Source organism: Peromyscus leucopus, chromosome 22 (genome assembly GCF_004664715.2).
Source record: "Peromyscus leucopus breed LL Stock chromosome 22, UCI_PerLeu_2.1, whole genome shotgun sequence".
Classification (NCBI taxonomy): domain Eukaryota; kingdom Metazoa; phylum Chordata; class Mammalia; order Rodentia; family Cricetidae; genus Peromyscus; species Peromyscus leucopus.
The window spans coordinates 9,130,284-9,149,075 of NC_051081.1; the positions used below are offsets into that span (position 1 = coordinate 9,130,284).

Consider the following 18,792-nt stretch of genomic DNA (forward strand, 5'->3'; position numbering starts at 1 on the left):
AGACAAATCCTGGTGCTCTGTTAGTTTACTCCTTTCTCAGTATTTATTCAGTCTGGGCCCCAAGCCATGAGATGAGACCCAAAGTGGGTCTTCCCTTATCAGTTACATATCTCTGGATGGGCCACAAGTGTTTTTGTTTGTTTCTTAGGTGATTATAAATCCAGCCAGGTTGACAAAAAAAAATTAGCCATCAGCAAGTTTACCTCTAAAACTGATGCCCAGAACCATCCTTTTTCACCATACTGTTCTATCCCTGGCCCTCAAAGGTTTGTGGCCATCTCATAAAGCAAAAATAATCCATTCCAACTTCAAAAGTCCCCACAGTCTTAATACTTTAAACACTGTATGGTCCAAAGTCCAATTTTTTTTTTTTTTTTTTTGAGACTCAGGGCAATCTTGGAACTGTGAGCCCTTAGAAAATCAAGAGAGGTTACAAAGCTGAATATACAATGCTATGTAATAAACATTTCCACTCCAAAAGGGAGAACTGAGAATATATCAGAGAAAAGACTGTGCCAAAAGCAAGGCCAAAACCCAGAAACACAATCACCAAATCCTGAAGATCTTTGTCAGCATGTAGAGCTATTGTTGATATCATCTGAGCTCCATTAGCCTTCTGTAAACCCACTCCTCCATTTCTGTACCCTGCAGCACCCATTGCACTAGACTGGTTCTACTCCCTACCTCCTTAACAGACTAAGCATGGTCCTGGCATTTCCTAGAATCTCTGCTGTAACACAAGGCTCACCTTCACAGCTTCACAACAATGAAAGGAGCCCTCTCGGGACATCCTTTCATAAAATTTGAATGTGCTACACATTGCTTTCCTTGCAGGCAATCTAAATGTGATACATATCATCTGGCCTTAGTGGGCTTGGAGCAAGCTTCCATAACTCAGGTCTGGTCTTGCATTTTGCATGAAGGATGCTGTCAAGTTCTAATGCTGGCTGGAGATGTAGACTGGCCCCTTTTGAGTGGACCTGAAATAGCCCATGTGTCTTAGTGGTTGATCCAGGGGAAAAAAAATACTTCCCTAGGCAATTTTGAACAAGAGATCACTTCAGTCTCTCCTTTCAAACAATTTTATACACTTACAAGCTAGAGTCTTCAATGGGAGGACTATGCCCTCAATGTATCCTTCCTATTGTCCCAGTGCAAAATGCATGCTTTATTCTTAGCTGTGCTAATCTTTTTAACAATCACAGCCCCCACCATGCATTCCTTTTGTGCAGCATTAAATTCACTTATGATTTTCTCAACAAACTAGACAATTTTTACATCTCTATCCCTTCCTCTCCATCTCTCTGCAAACCCAGGAAAGAGTGGTGAGCAATAACCATGACACACTGAATACTACACTGTCTTCAAATTGCCTTGATCTAGTAAAATGTCCTTTAATTAAACCTCACTCAAATTCTTTAGACATGGGCAGAATGAAACCAGATTATTTGTCAAAATGAAATATGCATAGTCCATTTCTCAATAGAGCACTCATTCTTTTCTGAAACCTAATGAGCATTCTTTATTTTCTGCATTTCTATTGGCATTTTGACCTTCCACACTCCAACCAAAATGGCCATCTAAACTCTTTATAGGGCTTCTCTAATTAACAGGTTCACACTCTTCTGCACAGGGTTTCACTTCAGAGTGAATTCGTTCATGTCTTTGCAAGGAACTGCACTGCAAGAATGCTTTTCCACATTGCTTACATGTATAAGGTTTCTCTCCACTATGAATCTTTTCATGGTACCAAAGGGAACTGTGATAAGTGAAGGCTTTACCACATTGCTTGCATATATATGGTTTCTCTCCACTATGGACCCTCTCGTGGTCCCGAAGGGAACTATGTAGAGTAAAGGCTTTACCACACTGATTACATACAAAGGGTTTAACTGTACTGTGTGTTTGCTCATGTCTCTGAACCTGATTCAAAGAAGGAAAGGCTTTCCCACAGTGCCTACATATATAGGGTTTCTCTCCACTGTGAATCCTTTCATGACGCTGAAGGGAACTGGAAAAAGTAAATGCTTTCCCACATGGCTTACATACATAAGGTTTCTCTCCATTGTGAGTTCTTTCATGGCGTTGAAGAGAACTGTAAAAAGTGAACACTTTTCCACACTGCTTACATACACAAGGTTTCTCTCCACTATGAATCTTTTCATGATACTGAAGGTAACTATTTTTAGAGAAGGCTTTCCCACATTGTTTACATATATAAGACTTTATTCCAGTGTGAGTCTGTTCATGCCTTTGAACCTCACTCAAACATGAAAAGAGTTTCCCACAGTGCTTACATCCACAGGATTTCTCCCCACTATGAATTCGTTCATGTCTTTGTAAGGACCTGCACAATGTGAAAGCTTTACCACATTGTTTACATCCATAGGGTTTCTCTCCAGTATGGGTCCTTTCATGATGATAAAGGGAATTCTGTGTTCTGAAAGCTTTACCACATTGCTTACATACATAGGGTTTCTCTCCAATGTGAGTCCTTTCATGGTGATGAAGGGAATTGTGTGTAGTGAAGGCTTTACCACATTGTTTACATACATAGGGCTTTTCTTCACTGTGAATCCTTTCATGGCATCTCAAATAATTGGAATGAGTGAATGCTTTCCCACAATGCTTACAATCATAAGGTTTCTCTCCACTGTGGATCCTTTGATGATATCGAAGAACACTGTGAACATAAAAAGCTTTACCACATTGCTTACATTCATAGGGTTTCTGTCCACTGTGAATTCGTTCATGTCTTTGCAAATATCTGTAGAGCATGAAAGATTTTCCACATTGTTTACATTCATAAGGTTTTTCTCCGGTGTGAATCTTCTCATGGCACTGGAGAGAAGTGTGTGTAGTAAAGGCTTTCCCACATTGCTTACATGAATATGGTTTCTCTCCAGTATGAATCCTTTCATGACATCTCAAGGAACCAGAACGAGTAAATGTTTTCTCACAGTACTTACAAACATAGGGTCTTTCTTCACGATGCACCTTTTCATGGCATTCAAGGTAATCAGGATTAGGGAAGTCTTTATTACATTGTTTACGCACATATACCTTCTCTCCAATATGAGAACTTGAATGCATAAAAAGTGAAGTGGAATAGGCAAAATCTTTAGTACATTTCTTACACTTACATGGACTATCACCCTTGTGTGTTACCATTTGTCTTTCGGTAACATTGTTCCTGAATTCTTTCCTATACTGTTTGCATTCACCTGGTTTCTTTGAAGCATGGATTCTTTCAAGTATCTGGGAGGGATTATCACTAAAAGTTTTTCCACATTGTTTACTTTCATAAAGTTTCTCTTCAGTTTCAGTTCTCCTATGCATTGGAAGGCACTGGGGGAAGCTGGAGTTGTTTGTACATTCCTTGCATTCATACAGCTGCTTTGCATATTTCTGATACTCATATGGTTTGTGTCCAAATTGAACTAGGATAGGCACATTTAAGGATGAATGACCATTGAGAACATTTCTACACATATGCCTTTCACATGGCTTGAATCTAAGAGGATTATCTTTATATAGAGTAGTATCTAGAATCCAGCTGAAATTTTCTACACGTTGATTATCTTCATTATGTTCACAAAGATTTTTTCCCATTTGACTTCTGAAAAAACAAGGTTTTATTATTATTTTCCAATAAAATAAAAATTTTATACACTAAGAAGTTTTAAACACACCCAGATGAACATTGTACAGTTGGCTTGAGGTCATTATTATCATAGTGGTATTCCTAGAAAACTACTTTTTCCTATTGTTTTGATTTTTGTCTTTTTTTTTTTTTAAGGTGCATAGGTCTTTTGAGACAGATTATCAAACTGTGCCCCAGTGGTAAGGCAAGTCTATGATGCCAACACTTGGGAGGTGAAGGCTGGGAGGCTAAGGCCAAGTTCAGGGTCATAACCAGTTTGAGGATAGCTTAGGCAATACAAGACCCTATCTCCAAAACAATAATTAAGAGGCTAGAGGGAGAGCTCAGGAGTTGAGAACATATACTGCTCCTCCATAGGACCTGAGTTCAGCTCTTAGCACCCATATCAGACTGCTCACAACCACCTGTAACTCCAGATCCAGGGTGAACTGACAATTCAGGTTTCTGTGGACACCTACAGTCACATGCACACACCTATGCGTATATGTGTAACTTAAAATAAGCCTTTAAAAAGATAATAGTAACAAATAAGTATCCCTTAAAGCAACATTTTCATGCTATGAACATCTAAAATATAAAAATATGTTGAGTTCAGGGATTTTCTAAATATAAGTAGTCAACCTATGTGCATTTATAGAGATCATTTTCTGAAGGTCCATTAATTAGGGTTTGGACCTTCTATATAATTTGGTTTGTCTTTAAAATTCCTTCTCATTCAAAGATGAATATTGCTTCATTTTTTGAGGGCAACTTACTTGGGATTTCTCTGGGAACATCTGTAGTCTTTTTCAAAGTTCTGGTCTTCCTGTTCCATTCCTAAATGCAGACCCAGAAAAATACCTGACTTACTATAGCATTATACAAAAATATGAAACTCTAGATAATTTCATGATATAATCTGGTATATTGGCCAAAATTTCCCTTTGTATATTCCACAACGTATGAATGTGCACTGATGAACAGGATGTACTTGATTACATAATAAGGCGACCTCATTCTTACCTACGGCAGCCAAGTTCCTGAATGTTTCCTGCATTACATCTCTGTAGAGCTTCTTTTGAGAAGGACTCAGCAGTGTCCACTCTTCCATACTGAACTTTACCGCCACATCCTCAAAGGTCACAGACTCCTAAAATATGCCACATATTTCCAAGAGAAGGGTATAAGTAACAACATTGGTGATTTAAATCAGATCATAAGTCACATGATGCTGGCAACCTCCACACAGAAATTCTCGCATTAGATTGGAACCATAAAGTGACAGCAGCAGCCAAACACTAGAAACTTCTGTAGTCAATTTCAACGCTCTGGTCGTCCTGTTCCATTTCTGAATGCAGGCCCAGAAAAATAACTGACTTACTACAGCATTATACTAAAATATGAAACTCTAGATCATTTCATGATATAACAGAGAATATGGTATATTGGCCAAAATTTCTCTTTGTATATTCTATAACATATGGGTGTGCACCCACTGTATTGCTAGAGAACCCTAGTAACTATAAACTGAGCCTGCTGCATTGTTCTTTTTTTTTTTTTTTTAAAGATTTATTTATTTATTATGTATACAGAAGAGGGCACCAGATCTCATTACAGATGGTTGTGAGCCACCATGTGGGTGCTGGGAATTGAACTCAGGACCTCTGGAAGAGCAGTTGGTACTCTTAACCTCTGAGCCATCTCTCCAGCCCTGCTGCATTGTTCTTTTTTTTTCAATATTTATTTGAGCTGGGTGGTAGTGATGTATGCCTTTAATCCAGCACTCATAAGGCAGAGGCAGATGGATCTCGAAATTCTGGGCCAGCCTGGTCTACAGAGTGAGTTCCAGGACAGCTAAGGCTATATAGAGGAACCTTGTCTCAAAAACAAAAACAAACAATGACCAAAAAAACAAAAACAAAAAAAACCTATTATCTATTGGTTTATTCTGGCTTATATGCTAAGGTGTTTATATAAAGGTCTAGGAGCTGGTTATCTTTCCACAATGTGAGTCAGCCTACTTGGAGGCTGGTGTCTTCACCCACAGAGCCATCTTACCAGCCTTCTTAGAAATTCTTGAGCACCAATTAAAACCTTTTGCAGGACCTGGTACCTGATACTGGAATGGACTGAATGAGCCCGGGAAAATCAGCCTGCTATTCCAACACACATCTCTACCACAGATGCCAAGCCAAAGCATAAAAATATATTTTAATTGATGTTTTCTCTAGATATTTGCAAGTTTTTGACATACCTATCAGAAGGAGCCTATCTTGATGACAAAATAATCTCCAGATTATGAATCCCTAAAGGTCTCCTCAGAAAGAGAATGCTTAACCCTTCTTGAGGCAACTTTGTATGAAGGAAAACAAGGGCATGTTCTGTGAATGCACAGGTTAACAACTTTAGTAAGTCTGTATCGAATATCTCAACTGTCAACCCTGTATTAAATGCTAAAAACAAAACAACAAAAAAAAAACTTAGGAATTCTCTATGCAAATAGGAAAACATACCAGCTCTTCCTGGAAAATGTCAAAGGACTCAAGAAATAATCAGAATATTGTTAGCAAGAGCTCACTGTTCTCCCCCCAAAAATCATCTCTTACATATATTTATAAAGTTGTTTCCCAAAGCAGACCTTTAGTACATCAAAACAAAACCTTTATCTAGTCAAACAAAAGAAACCCTTTGAGACTGGGGATGCATCTCAGTGAAGCACTGACATTATGTGTGGGGCTATGGGTTCAAACCTCAAAACAAAGAAAATAACACAATAAGGTAAGTGCAGTATATGAACTCTATTACATGTCTTTCCATATGCATGTGTTAGACTTCTGCTCTACTTTTATGATGATGTCCTTAAAAACAAACAAAAAACCTTTCCCTTTTAAGTTGAATTTTTCAGGGTCTTTTTATCACAGCAACCAGAAAGGAAATTGGGTAGTCTCAGAGTCAGTTGAAAGTCCTAACTTACTGGGTCTTTTGCTAGCATCACTTGTGAACAAAATGTCTGGTTTCTGCTGAACACCAATCAACATTCAAATAATCGGTGTACTACAACTCAATTCTGACTAGACCCAGTGTTAGCCAAGTCCTGAAGGACTGAGGGCTCAGTACCAACACACATCTCTACCACAGATGCCAAGCCAAAGCATCCATTTGTTCGTCTATGCCCCATCTATTTTTCCAGACATTATAGACAGATGGCAGTGAATAACCTCATTAGCATGAATTCAGATAGTATATGAAAGGAGCTTATGGTAAACATTCAGATACTCCTACTGTTCCAGAAATTCTAAGGGTTTTGAGTTCTCTGTAGTTGAATCAAGGACAAAGGCAACTAATTTTTAAATTTTATTATATACTTCAAAAAACATCAAACTCTAAAATTCTTACCTGCAATAGGTTCTCAAAGTGTCTCCCAGACTATCTTCCATAGACTTTCTAATTGTAGTGGAGGGAGGAACATTTATTTATTTGTTTATTTGCACAGAGGGGGAGCATGTGGCACAAGCATGTGTGGAGGTCAAAGTACAACTAGGAGTTGGTTCTTGCCTTCCACCATTTGGGTATGTGGGATTGAACTCAGGTCATCAGGCTTGGCAGCATGGTGTTCACCACCACAGCCTCAAACTTGCTAGGTAGTTCTTGAACTTCTGATCCTCCTGCACTCCACCCCCAGAGTACTGGGATGACAGGCCTGCAGCACCACACTCAGCGCTTCATTCAATCCAGGGCTTCATGCATACTAGACAAGTATTCTGCCAACTGAGTTATATCCTCACAGTCTACCTTAACGACTTCCAATTCCCACAAATTATATTCTAACTGGCACCTCACTATATTTGAAAATAAACAGTTGGAGATGCTAAATATTACTTAAGTCTTACAATTCTTATAAACTCTTAGCCAGCCAATCTATTTCTATTCATAAGAAAGAACCTAGTACAACCAAATACCATGTCTTTTTAGATGATGTCTCTTTTTCAAACCTAAGACTGGGCCAGGGCCAGACACACACTTTCCAGAATACCAATTTTTGCCTAAAAAAATATGAAAAGTTTAGCTGATTAGTAGCAGATCACACTTTTTTGGAGGGAGTCAGGGCATGAATCAGGTAAAGACTAGCCTAGAGAACTGTCTAATCTAGGATGACCCCATGACAATGCTCCTGCCTCAGATTACAAGCAGGTTCCAATACACCGGGCTTGGGAAACTCATTAAGGAGACTTTCCTTAAAGCTCTCTTTCAGAAGCTGGGTTTTTGATCCACCCTCTGCCTGAGCCAGCACACAGCCCTTCTTTATTGACAGCCTGAGAATGGGCTGATCTCAAGGGATAATACTCTCTAGTCTAAGGTCTGGTTTTGCCTCCTTTTCTTGTTTTTCCTAGACAGTAAAGGCTTTAACTGCCTAACCCATGATATACCAAACCTAAAGACCCTGCAGACTGCTATTTCCATACATTCAGGTAAAGTTAGGCCCTACCCTGGTCAACATTTAAAAACAAAACAAAACCAATGTGTATGGGCTGGAGAGATAACTCCATTGATTAAGAACTTTCTCCTCTTCTAGAGGACCAAAGTTCAGTTTTCAGCACCTGCATTCTTGAGCACATACCCACACATATGCACACATGAATAAAAGCAAATCTTTTACAGAAAATGAAGAGGAGGAAAAAGAGGAGAGAGGGGAAGACAATGTGTAGATACAGCTCTTGGAATAACCAGTACAACCTCAGAAAAATAGATACTTCTCCCTTGAATTCCAACCTACGGGCACATGTATATGAATCCTAGTTCTCCAGTGTCTCATTACCAAGGGATCCTCTTCCTGTGAGAAGTCAATTCTCTCCATCATGTGGATTCCAGGGATGAAAGCATTGAGTCATCAAGCTTGTCTACAAGCACCTTTACCCACTTAGCCATATCACTGGCCCATGTTTTCTGTGTGTGTCAGAGAAGGACCTCAGATGTTCACCTCCCACTTTGTTTGAGGTCAGATCTCTATTGGTCACTGTTGTGCCTGCCCAGGTCAGCTGGCCCAACAGCTTCAGAGGATTTTCCTGTCTCCACCTCTCATCTCATCACAGGAACACTGGGAGTACAGGTGTGTACTACCACATCTGGAATTTAAATAAGTTCTGAGGAGTCAAACTTAGGTCCTAACACTTGCATGGCAAGTGGTTTACTCACGGAGCCATCTCCTTGGCCCTAGGCAATTACGTAAAAGAGAAAATAGCTAGGATTTGAAGATTTCAGTAAAATTGAATCTCAGATTCAGTGTTTATATACATATACATACACATATATATGTGTAGATATATACATATATGTATATATATATATGTATGTATGTATGTAGGGGAAATTGTAAGACAAACAGAAATTGTTGCTTAACAAGTACACCAGCCATGGTAGCAAACTCCTCTAACACTAGCACTCAGGATGCAGAAACGGGAAGACTGCCACAAGACTGAGGGCAAGTTGGTCCACAAATCAAATTCCAGATGAGCCTTGGCTACACAGAAAATACCCTCTCAAAAATATAAAAGTAAAGCACAAATACCTATTTCTTCTAGACAATAAAGATGTCAGTCCTTTTAAAAACTTCTCATGGTTGTGTGTACTTGTTCTACTAATATTCTGGAGGCAAAGACAGAAAGATCACAAGTTTGAGGTCATCCTGAGGCAGGCAAGCATAGGGTAGTTTAGCAACCCGGGACTCTATTTCGTTGGGGCCATGTACATACACTTCCTCTAATGATGAACATGACAAGCTGAACTCATTACCTGTACATACTCTAACAGCTCATCAAACAATGTACGGAACAGCCTGTTAGCCTGAGGCCTCTATCTACATTGAGATACATAGTTATATCTGCTTTAAATGATGGAAACAAGTTACCGTCAGCAATCCTCAAGAGCCATTTCTATTCAAACACTCTCGAACACATCCAAGAACCATGGGTCCAGTCTGGCCTAAACTGATTTTCGGTACATGTGCAGTAAGACAAACTGTGTCTTCTGAGTGAACTTTTAGGGAGAATCTTCTACTTCCCATCTTCCACCTATGCATAATTGGGTATGCACATTATTAAAGTGAGACGCACGGTGAAAAGAGACATGCACAGTGGGCAAAGATCCACCTCATCTAGGCCTGTCAACCAAAGCAGGGATCTATCCTCACTCCACCCATTCACAACCAAACTCCTCCTTCTCTTAAACCGTATATAGGAAGCCCCAAACTTCTAATTACGTTTTCATTCAGGCGGCCTGCTGTCTGTCCCTCTAGACAATGTAACAAAATGGTACTATGGTGTTGCTTAGAATAAAGTCACCTTACTACTTTTGATCTCTGTGTGAGACTTTATTTCAAATCTTTGAGTAAGAGGCCTACAACTTAGAAACACCTGATCTAGATGTTAATAATTGGTAATAATTGGAATTCACATAGTGAATTCAACCAAGGCTACACCTTTGTAATGCTGTGACCCTTTAATACAGTTCCTCATGTTGTGGTGACCCCCAACCATAAAATTTTCATTGCCACTTCATAACTGTAATTTTGCTAGTGTTATGAATCATAATATCAATATCTGTGTTTTCTGAGGGTCTTAATGAACTCCTGTGAAAGGGTCATTCAACCCCCAAAAGAGGTTGTAACTCACAGGTTGAGAACTACTAACATAGAGAAACCCTGTCTCAATTAATTAATTTATTACAAATTATTAACAATAGGGGCTGGAGTGATAGCTCAGTGGTTAAGGACACCGACTGCTGTTCTGGAGAACTCAGGTTCAATTTCCATCATCTATATAGCAGCTCACAAAAATTTGTAACTCCAGTTGTAGGAACTGCAGTGCCATGTTCTAGCCTCCAAGGTCATCAGGTGCACAGACATATACATAGCCAAAACATTCAAACACGTTAAAAGGACAATGATAAATTTAATAATTTATTTTTTATGTATTTTTATGTATTAATGATTAATTTTTAAATGTATTAATGATAAAGATTTGTCTATACTACCTGCAAAACCAAGCATCAAAAGGGAGAAAATTAGTTAGCAGCCAAGTGTCTTACCCTAGAATGTTTTAGAAAATTTTATAATTCACCATTACATCTACCTCACTGTCATCCAAAAATATATTTATCCGCTTGACCATCATCGAAAAATAATTTTCCCTATTTTTTTTTTTTGAGATAAGGTTTCTCTGTGTAGTTTTGGTGCCTGTCCTGGATCTTGCTCTGTAGACCAGGCTGGCCTCGAACTCACGGAGATCTGCCTGGCTCTGCCTCATGAGTGCTGGGATTAAAGGCTTACACTACCACTGCCCGACTTATTTGTTTTTGTTTTTGTTTTTTTAACATTTTGATTTTGTGTGTATGGGTGTGTGTGGGTGTATAGTTTCTTTTTATTTCTGTGCATTGATGTTTTGCCTGCATGTATGTCTGTATAAATATGTCAGGGCCCCTGGAACTGGAGTTACAGACAATTGTGAGCTACCATATTGGCACTAGAAATTGAACCCGGTCCTTTGGAAGAGCAGTCAGTGCTCTTAACTGCTGAGCCATCTCTCCAGGCCCTAATTTTACTTGTTTCTAAGATTTTTATTTTCAGTAGCATTCTGAAGGCTGAGTCCTAAAACTCCATTTGAAGTCACCCTAAAAAAAAAAAAGACCAAGAAATGTAACATACTATGACAAGAAAAAACAAAACAAACAGGTAAACTGAAAAACAAATGCGAGCTGGTGAAGCAGTTCAGTAGGTCTGGGTGCTTGCCACTACTAAACCTGATAACCTACGATCAATCCTTGGTGCCCTGAAGCCCACATCATACAATGGCAAAGCCAACTCCTGCTAGCTCCTCTGACTTCCACATGCACACTGTGGTATGAGTGTGTGCACGTACACACACGCACGTACAGACATACACACATACATTTAAATATATAAAAAGGATGATATGACCATACAAAACTCCCTCTAAATTTATACCTCTATTCCTATACATTAGTGAATCTCTCAGACCTCATTAGAGAAGTCTCTCTGTTCAGTGACTATCAGTTGAGTGCAGAAACTCACAACTGGTGAAGATACCAAGAATAAGTGTCTGCAGAGCACTCAGCCACCAACGGGGTGCCTACAGCATATCACTACAACCCCTCTCCCCAGTATGGCTTAAGGACTACCATGAAGAAGAGCTGAAAGTCCTAAGAGTCAGAAGTAGGAGAAGACCAGAGTAAAACAGTGTCCCCTGGACACAACAGACCACTGCACTCATGGACTCACAGCAGCTGTGGTTGCCTGCACAAGATCTGTCCAGGATCAAGCAATCAACACTCTGACATGGAGACAGGAAGTGTTCATTGGCTGTTACCCCTAGATGAGGAGTTATTGATAGTTGATGGCTTCTGAAGAAGGAAAAAAAATTTTTTAAGAACATAGCTCCTAAATGAAAGAGCTATCTTGACAGAGGAAGCCATTACTGGGTTAGGGAGGAAGCTGGTGCTAGGGAAATCCCCAGGAACCCACAATGATGACCCCAACTAAGACTCCTAGCAATAATGGAGAGGGTGCCTGAACTAGCCTTCCCTTGTTGTCAGATTGGTGACTACCCTAATTTTCATCATAGAACCTACATCCAGAGACTCATGGAAGCAGATGCAGAGACCCAGCCAAGCACTTGGCCGAGCTCCTGGAGATCAGTTGAAGAGAGGAAGGATGGATTATAGGAGAAAGGAGGGGTCAAGATCATGATGGAAAAAACAACAAAACCAGCTGACCCAAGCTAGTGGGAGCTCACGGACTCAGGATTGAGCTGGGAAGCCTGCATGGGACTGAACTAGGCCTTCTGAATGTGGGTAGCAGTTGTGCGGCTTGATCTGTTCGTGGGGCCCCTGGCAGGGAGACCAGGACTTATCCCGGGTATATGAACTGGTTTTTTAGAGTCCATTCCCTATGGTAGGATTCTTTGCTCAGCATTGATCCAGTGAGGAGGGGCTTTAACCTCCCCCAGCTTGGTATGCTACCTGTGTTAACTACCCAAGGGAGGCCTTAACCGCTATGAGGAGTGGATGGAGGATGGGGTCAGGGAGAGGTGGGGGGGGGTGTTGGGAAAAGGGGAGAGAGGGAGAACTGTGGTTGATATGTAAAGTGAAAAAATAAAAAATAAAATAAAATGTAAAAAAACAAAAAAAGAATATAGCTCCTAGTAAGTTAACTACTCTCCAGTGGGTTGTCCCATATCTATTAGTTAAAAGGCCACTAAATTGGAATCAAACAGGTTATCAAAAAAAAGAGGACAAATACAAAGGTGGAAGTTGGTAGGGTTGGAGCAGATCTGAGAGGAGTTATGGGGAAGAGTAGAGAGTGATGATCTACATGTACTATATGCATGTAAGAATTTCTCAAAAAATCAATAACATATTTAAAACACAAGAAAGAATGAGGTGCATAACAACAACAACAATAATAATAAATTAACAAATGTAACATAAACTTAGCTATTTAAATGTTCCCCTAAAATCCGAGTGTCTCTTTGGAACTTATGTTTGAAGTTGTTATGAAAACTGAAGAAGCTGACCAGGCAGTGGTGGCGCACACCTGTATTCCCAGCACTTGAGGCAGAGGCAGGTGGATCTCCATGAGTTCCAGACCAGCCTGGTCTACAGAGAGAATTCTAGGACAGCCAGAGCTACACAGAGAAGCCCGGTCTTGAAAAAACAAAAAAAGAAAGAAAACTGAAGAAGGCAGGTGTGGTGGGGCACACCTGTAATTTCAGCACTCTAGTGGTGGAAGCGGAAGATGTTATAAGTTCAAGGCCAGCCTGAGCTCCAGAGTGAATTCTATGCCAGCCTAGGCTAGAGAGCAAGATTTTTTGTCTCAAATAGATAAACAAGGAAAAAAAAAAAAAAACAATCCAAATGCCGGGCGGTGGTGGCACACAACTTTAATCCCAGCACTTGGTAGGCAGAGGCAGGCAGATCTCTGTGAGTTCGAGGCCAGCCTGGTCTACAGAGCAAGTTCCAGGACAGGCTCCAAAACTACACAGAAAAACCCTGTCTTGAAAAAAGAAAAAAGAAAAAAAAATCAATCCAAGAAAGAAAGGAAGGTGGGTGGGAAAAAAGAAAAGGGCTTAATGGACTGTTATGATGAAACAAATTAAGGCCAGGTCAATTTTGGATTAGAAGTCAGGCATGTCTGACTCAAGTTTTGGCGTTTTGTTTTGGTTTATTTGCTAACAACAGAATGTCATGCATCTCAGACTAGTGTTGACCTTCTGAGTGCCCCACCTCCACCTCCCTCACACGGAGATCACAGGCGTTCGTCATCCAGCCCAGTCTGACTAGGGTTCTAAGAGAAGTCACAATATTACCTAGGATGCTCCTGACCCCATCCATCCTGTTCACTGCAGTATTCAATGCCCATCACGACCAGGCATCCAACGTGTGTCTCGCAGGCCACATACGGCCATATGCAACCGAGGAGGGCTCTGGATGTAACACGGAATCGAAACTTCCCAAAACATGGAGATTTCTGTTGCTGCTATGCTTGCACAGTTCTAAAACGTGAACTGCAGAGATGACGACATCATGTTGCAATGTTTAAAGGTTGTACACTCCTGTTTGAGTGCTGTGTGCCCAATATAAACTGGGCTGGCCAGGGCCTGGCATTGCCTTTAATGTGGTCAATTTTCTTGTCCTCTGAGATTGTTTTTCTCCCTTCAGAAGAGAATTTAGAAGGTAGAATCATTCCTACCTGTCTTCTCAATACTAGTATCTAACTAGTAGACCACCTACAAGTATCCCAAAAAAAAAAAAAAAAAAAAAATCAAATTTCTGTTAGGAAAAGGAAGCTGTAAGGTCACAAGGATGTACAAGGTTTCTCCTAGTCCCAGTGCATCCCAGTGCATCCCAATGAACACCTGAAAGGTCCAGTAGCTCTATGCTAATATTCACAGATATTCACTCCAAAAAACTTGAACACTATTGGCATCTTGGGTCACCACTGTTTGACAATTCTAAAACCTAGGGCTAGAAAAAGAACAGGAAGTTATATTGAAGATATATCAGCCCATAAAATTTTCAAGACAGAACCTCAACCCAAAGGCATTCTGATAAGATGTCTATAGTTAGAGCTGGAGAGATGCCCAGCAGGTATGAGTCCTGGCTGTTCTTCTGGAGGATGTACCAGGTGGCTGACAATCATCTGTAGCTCCAGTTGCAGGGGATTTGATGCCCTCTCTGGCCTCCACTGGCACCATATTCACAGGACAAGAGACGTGCATGCAGTCAAAACATCTACACACATAAAGATAAAGATATATGTCTGTAGTTATGGGAGCTAAAAAGAGGCACAAAGACAGTTTCCATGAGTGTGTCAGGCATCTGCTCTCCTCCCATTTAAAAGATGGACTTATTTCCTGGCTTATGAAAAAATGACAACTATAGTAAGGAATGTGAATCAAATATTTTTGCTTTAAATTAGGAAGGTGGTGTTTGGGCATGTGGAAAGATACATGGAAATTCGGGGATTTAACTTACAGGTCTTTTGCTGTGATTTGAATATATCTTGTACCCTGTCAAACTAAGCTGGGAATTTAACACCCACTAGGAAATTTTAAGAGGTGGGACCTAAACCTGGTGGTGGTAATGCATGCCTTTAATCCCAGCACTCAGGAGGCAGAGGCAGGCAGATCTCTGTGAGTTCCAGGACAGCCTGGTCTACAGAATGAGTTCCAGGACCACCAAGGCTATTACACAGAGAAAGAAACCTTGTCTCTTAAAAAAAAAAAAAAAAAAAAAAAAAAAAAAAAAAAGCCAAACAAACATAAAGAGGTGAGACTTAAGCAGGGGAGACGACTCACTGGACATAAAGCACCTACTACCAAACCTGAGGACATAGGTTCAATCCCTCAGACTCACAAGACAGAAGGAAAGAACCAACATCGGCAAGTTGTCCTCTGACCTCTATATGTCATGGCATGCACGTGCCTACACACATACACACGCATATGCAGACTGTCTTAGTTAAGGTTTCTATTGCTTTGACAAAACACCATGACCAAAAAGCAAGCTGTGGGGGAACAGGTTTGCGTGGTTTACACTTCCACGTTGCTGTTCATCACTGAAGGAAGTGACAGCAGGCACTCGAACAGAGCAGGAACCTGGAGGCAAGAGCGGATGAAAAGGCCATGGAGGGGTGTTGCTTACTGGCTTGTTTCACATGGCTTACTCAGCCTGCTTTCTTCTAGAACCCTGGACCACCATCCCGGAGATGGCACCTCACACAATGGGCTGGGCCCTCCCCAACTAATCGCTAATTAAGAAATGCCTTACAGTTGGATCCTAAGGAGGCATTTTTCTCCGGTCAAGTTCCTTCCTTTCAGAGAAGTCTAGTTTGTTTGTCCAGCTGACATAAGATGAGCCAACACAAAGACTAAAGTAATTAATAACATAGGAATAGTTTTTATTCAAAAGGAGGAGCAAGGTGAAACTTCTCAAGAGGATTTCAACTCAGTCCCCATTAATGAACTACTAGGTTCATTTCGTGCATTGTAGCCCGATAGTTTCTCTGGTCTCATCTGGCCCCAAGGTCCCACAGCCGTTTATAAAATAATCATTCAGAGGCTTAATTACCAATTGCATGGCCTATGGCAGGCTTCTTGCTAGTTAGCTCTTATAACTTGACCCATTTCTATATAGTTCATAATCTATAAGTTGCCACGTAGCCGTGGCTTATCAGTTTTTCACATCTTGCTTCTCCTGGCGGTACTGGTGATGCTGGCGTCTCTCTCCCCTCTGCCTTTCTTCTTCCTGTCTCTCCAGTTGGAATGTACCGCCTAACCTTATTCAGCCTCACCATTGGCCAAACAGCTTTATTTATCAACCAATCAGAACAACACATAGTCACAGCATACAGAAAGATATCCCACGGCAATGCATGAGTTAATGGGTTACCTCTCGTGGGTCTGACATAAAAGCTGATGTGACTAAGCCTTTCCTGAACTCAATGCATTCCTTTATTTTTTAAAATTAGTGCACAGAGTGACATTAGTGCACAGTATGACATTTTCATACACATTTTGTTTTGATTCTCCTACCTCACTTTTCTCTTCTGCACCATCATCCCCAGTAAAATCAAAATGAGGTAGTTACTGGAGTTAGATAGGGTTCCCCTTATAGTTTGTGGTGTCATTGAGTTGGTAAAGCTGGGCAAAAGCAGGTATGGATGGGTAAAATGGCCCAGTCCCTTTTTCACCTTCATGTCTCATGGATTCTGTGAACCACTTCATCTGCTTCCTTACCCCGACCTGACATGGTCTTCTTTCTCATTTTAGAACCTGTACCCACGCTCACTCTAGCATACAAACACATTTACAAAAACTTGAAGTTTGAGTCCAAATATGGGCGAGAAACGTGGTATTTGCTGGAGTCTGGGATGCCTCAATAATAATTTGCAGATCATCCATTTGTCCTAAAAATTTTTATTTTCTTTTATGGCTGAATAAAATTACATGTCATAATGGGATGTATACCTCACTTTTTAACCCATTGAATTTGAATTATTTCCTTGTTATTGTGCATAAAGCAGTAATAAACAAGAATCTGAAAGTAATTCTGTTATAGAATACAGATATATGCTTAGGAGTGGTAGATGACTGCTGTATTTTCATCCTTTTGATCAACCTCCCCATATCAACCTGCACCCTATTCCTTTTTGTGGCAGTGCTATGGTCCAGACCATCTCAGGACGTCAGCAATAAGGCTATAAGCAGATGGCACTCATCTTGGTCCGCAATATTCAATCCAGAAAGACACAGACTGAATCAGCTAGGAAAACCCATACGGAGAACACGGGGCTGAGGTCAGGAGTCCCTGCTTTGCATGTTAAACAACTTCAAGACAATCTGATCTGCTCTGGGCAGAACGCAGAGAGGGCGGGAGCCTGGCTTCTTCGGTGCAGAACCCACACAGAAGTAGTCTCCCTTCACCCTCTGGGCCACAAGAGAAGAACCTGGCAAGGACCCGTGTAGAGCCCCGCCCCGCCCAGGGACAGCACTAAGGGCTCTGTAGCCTCGGGGGAGGAGGAGCCTAAGGACGCTGGTAACCTGACTATACTGTCCTTCCAGCCTCCGGCACTCGACCCAACACCTACCATTTCCAGCTTCCGATTGTCTATGGTCCTCCTCAAAGTAACAAGGACCCAAACAGGTTCACAGCGTGGCAGAGGTTTCGTCCCTGGAGTATTTGAGCTGCATACACTGGGTAAGGATAATGGCGATGTAAAAAAGGCCCGCACCTCTGTTTAAGGCGGGGCTCCTCCTCCTACAGACGAAGGATTGGATGATTTGCACAGCTCTAGCGCCTCTCATTCGCTAATGATTCAGGACCCGCCCTCTGGACCCTGAAAGGCTGCCGAAAGGCTCCTTCAACCAGCTGGAGTCTGTGCACAAACAGATCAGAGCATCAGCACCTTAGCAAGCTATTCCGCAGGCCTTTTCACCTGGTTCATATGTGTCTTAGACTGGGAATTAGTAGAATTTAAACAGAACTGGTCCCTGACTCTCCAGAGTAGACTAGTAGTCTCTCAGTTTCCTATCTTTACTGGCCCTTTCCTCTTCTTCCTACTGGAAATGAGGTCAGAAGTCTGCTTAGGGAATTCTTTACTCCATGACTCTAAGACAATCCCTGATGTTATGTAGTTTAATTCAAACTTCATTTGAATTAAAATATTCTCTTCTGGAGGGAGGATCATAAGACTCAGGAAGTAAAGGAAACATACACGGTCCAGGAAAGAAATTAATCGTAGAAGTTCTAGAGCAGTGGTTCTCAACCTTCCTAATGCTGCGACCTTTGACTACAGTTCCTCATGTTGTGGTGACCCCAAACATAAAATTATTTTTATTGCTACTTCATAACTGTGATTTTGCTACTGTTGTGAATTGTGATGTAAACATCCGATATTTCCAATGGTCTTAAGCGACCCCACCTCAGGTTCCCAGGCTTCTTGGCTCTCAATGCCTTCACACGAAGGCATGGGCATACTATTGTTTTTGAAACGTCTATTAGGGATGGCGACATGGCTCAGCAGGTAAAGGTGCTTGCCATGAAAGTTGACCTGTGTTTGATCCCCAGAATCCAGG

At 41.0% G+C, this 18,792-nt stretch overlaps 1 protein-coding gene across 1 annotated transcript; it reads right to left on the reverse strand.

Moving 5' to 3' along the window:
• Positions 1–361: 361 nt before the first annotated feature.
• LOC114685129 (zinc finger protein 709-like) lies at positions 362–18,513 on the reverse strand. Its single transcript, XM_028859747.2, has 4 exons — positions 17,805–18,513; positions 4,667–4,793; positions 4,420–4,480; positions 362–3,619 (listed from the first exon to the last, which is right to left on the reverse strand). Exons 1-4 carry the CDS (start codon positions 17,805–17,807, stop codon positions 1,603–1,605), a joined length of 2,208 nt encoding a protein of 735 aa, XP_028715580.1. The 5' UTR covers positions 17,808–18,513; the 3' UTR covers positions 362–1,602.
• Between the last annotated feature and the right edge of the window lie 279 nt (positions 18,514–18,792).

Excerpts from the sequence above, each read along its gene's own strand:
- LOC114685129 (XM_028859747.2), bottom strand. Across the intron at positions 4,481-4,666 it reads CAGGAACTTGGCTGCCGTAG|GAATGGAACAGGAAGACCAG; the intron begins GTAAGAATGAGG and ends GTCTGCATTTAG. Across the intron at positions 3,620-4,419 it reads TGTTCCCAGAGAAATCCCAA|AAGTCAAATGGGAAAAAATC; the intron begins GTAAGTTGCCCT and ends TTGTTTTTTCAG.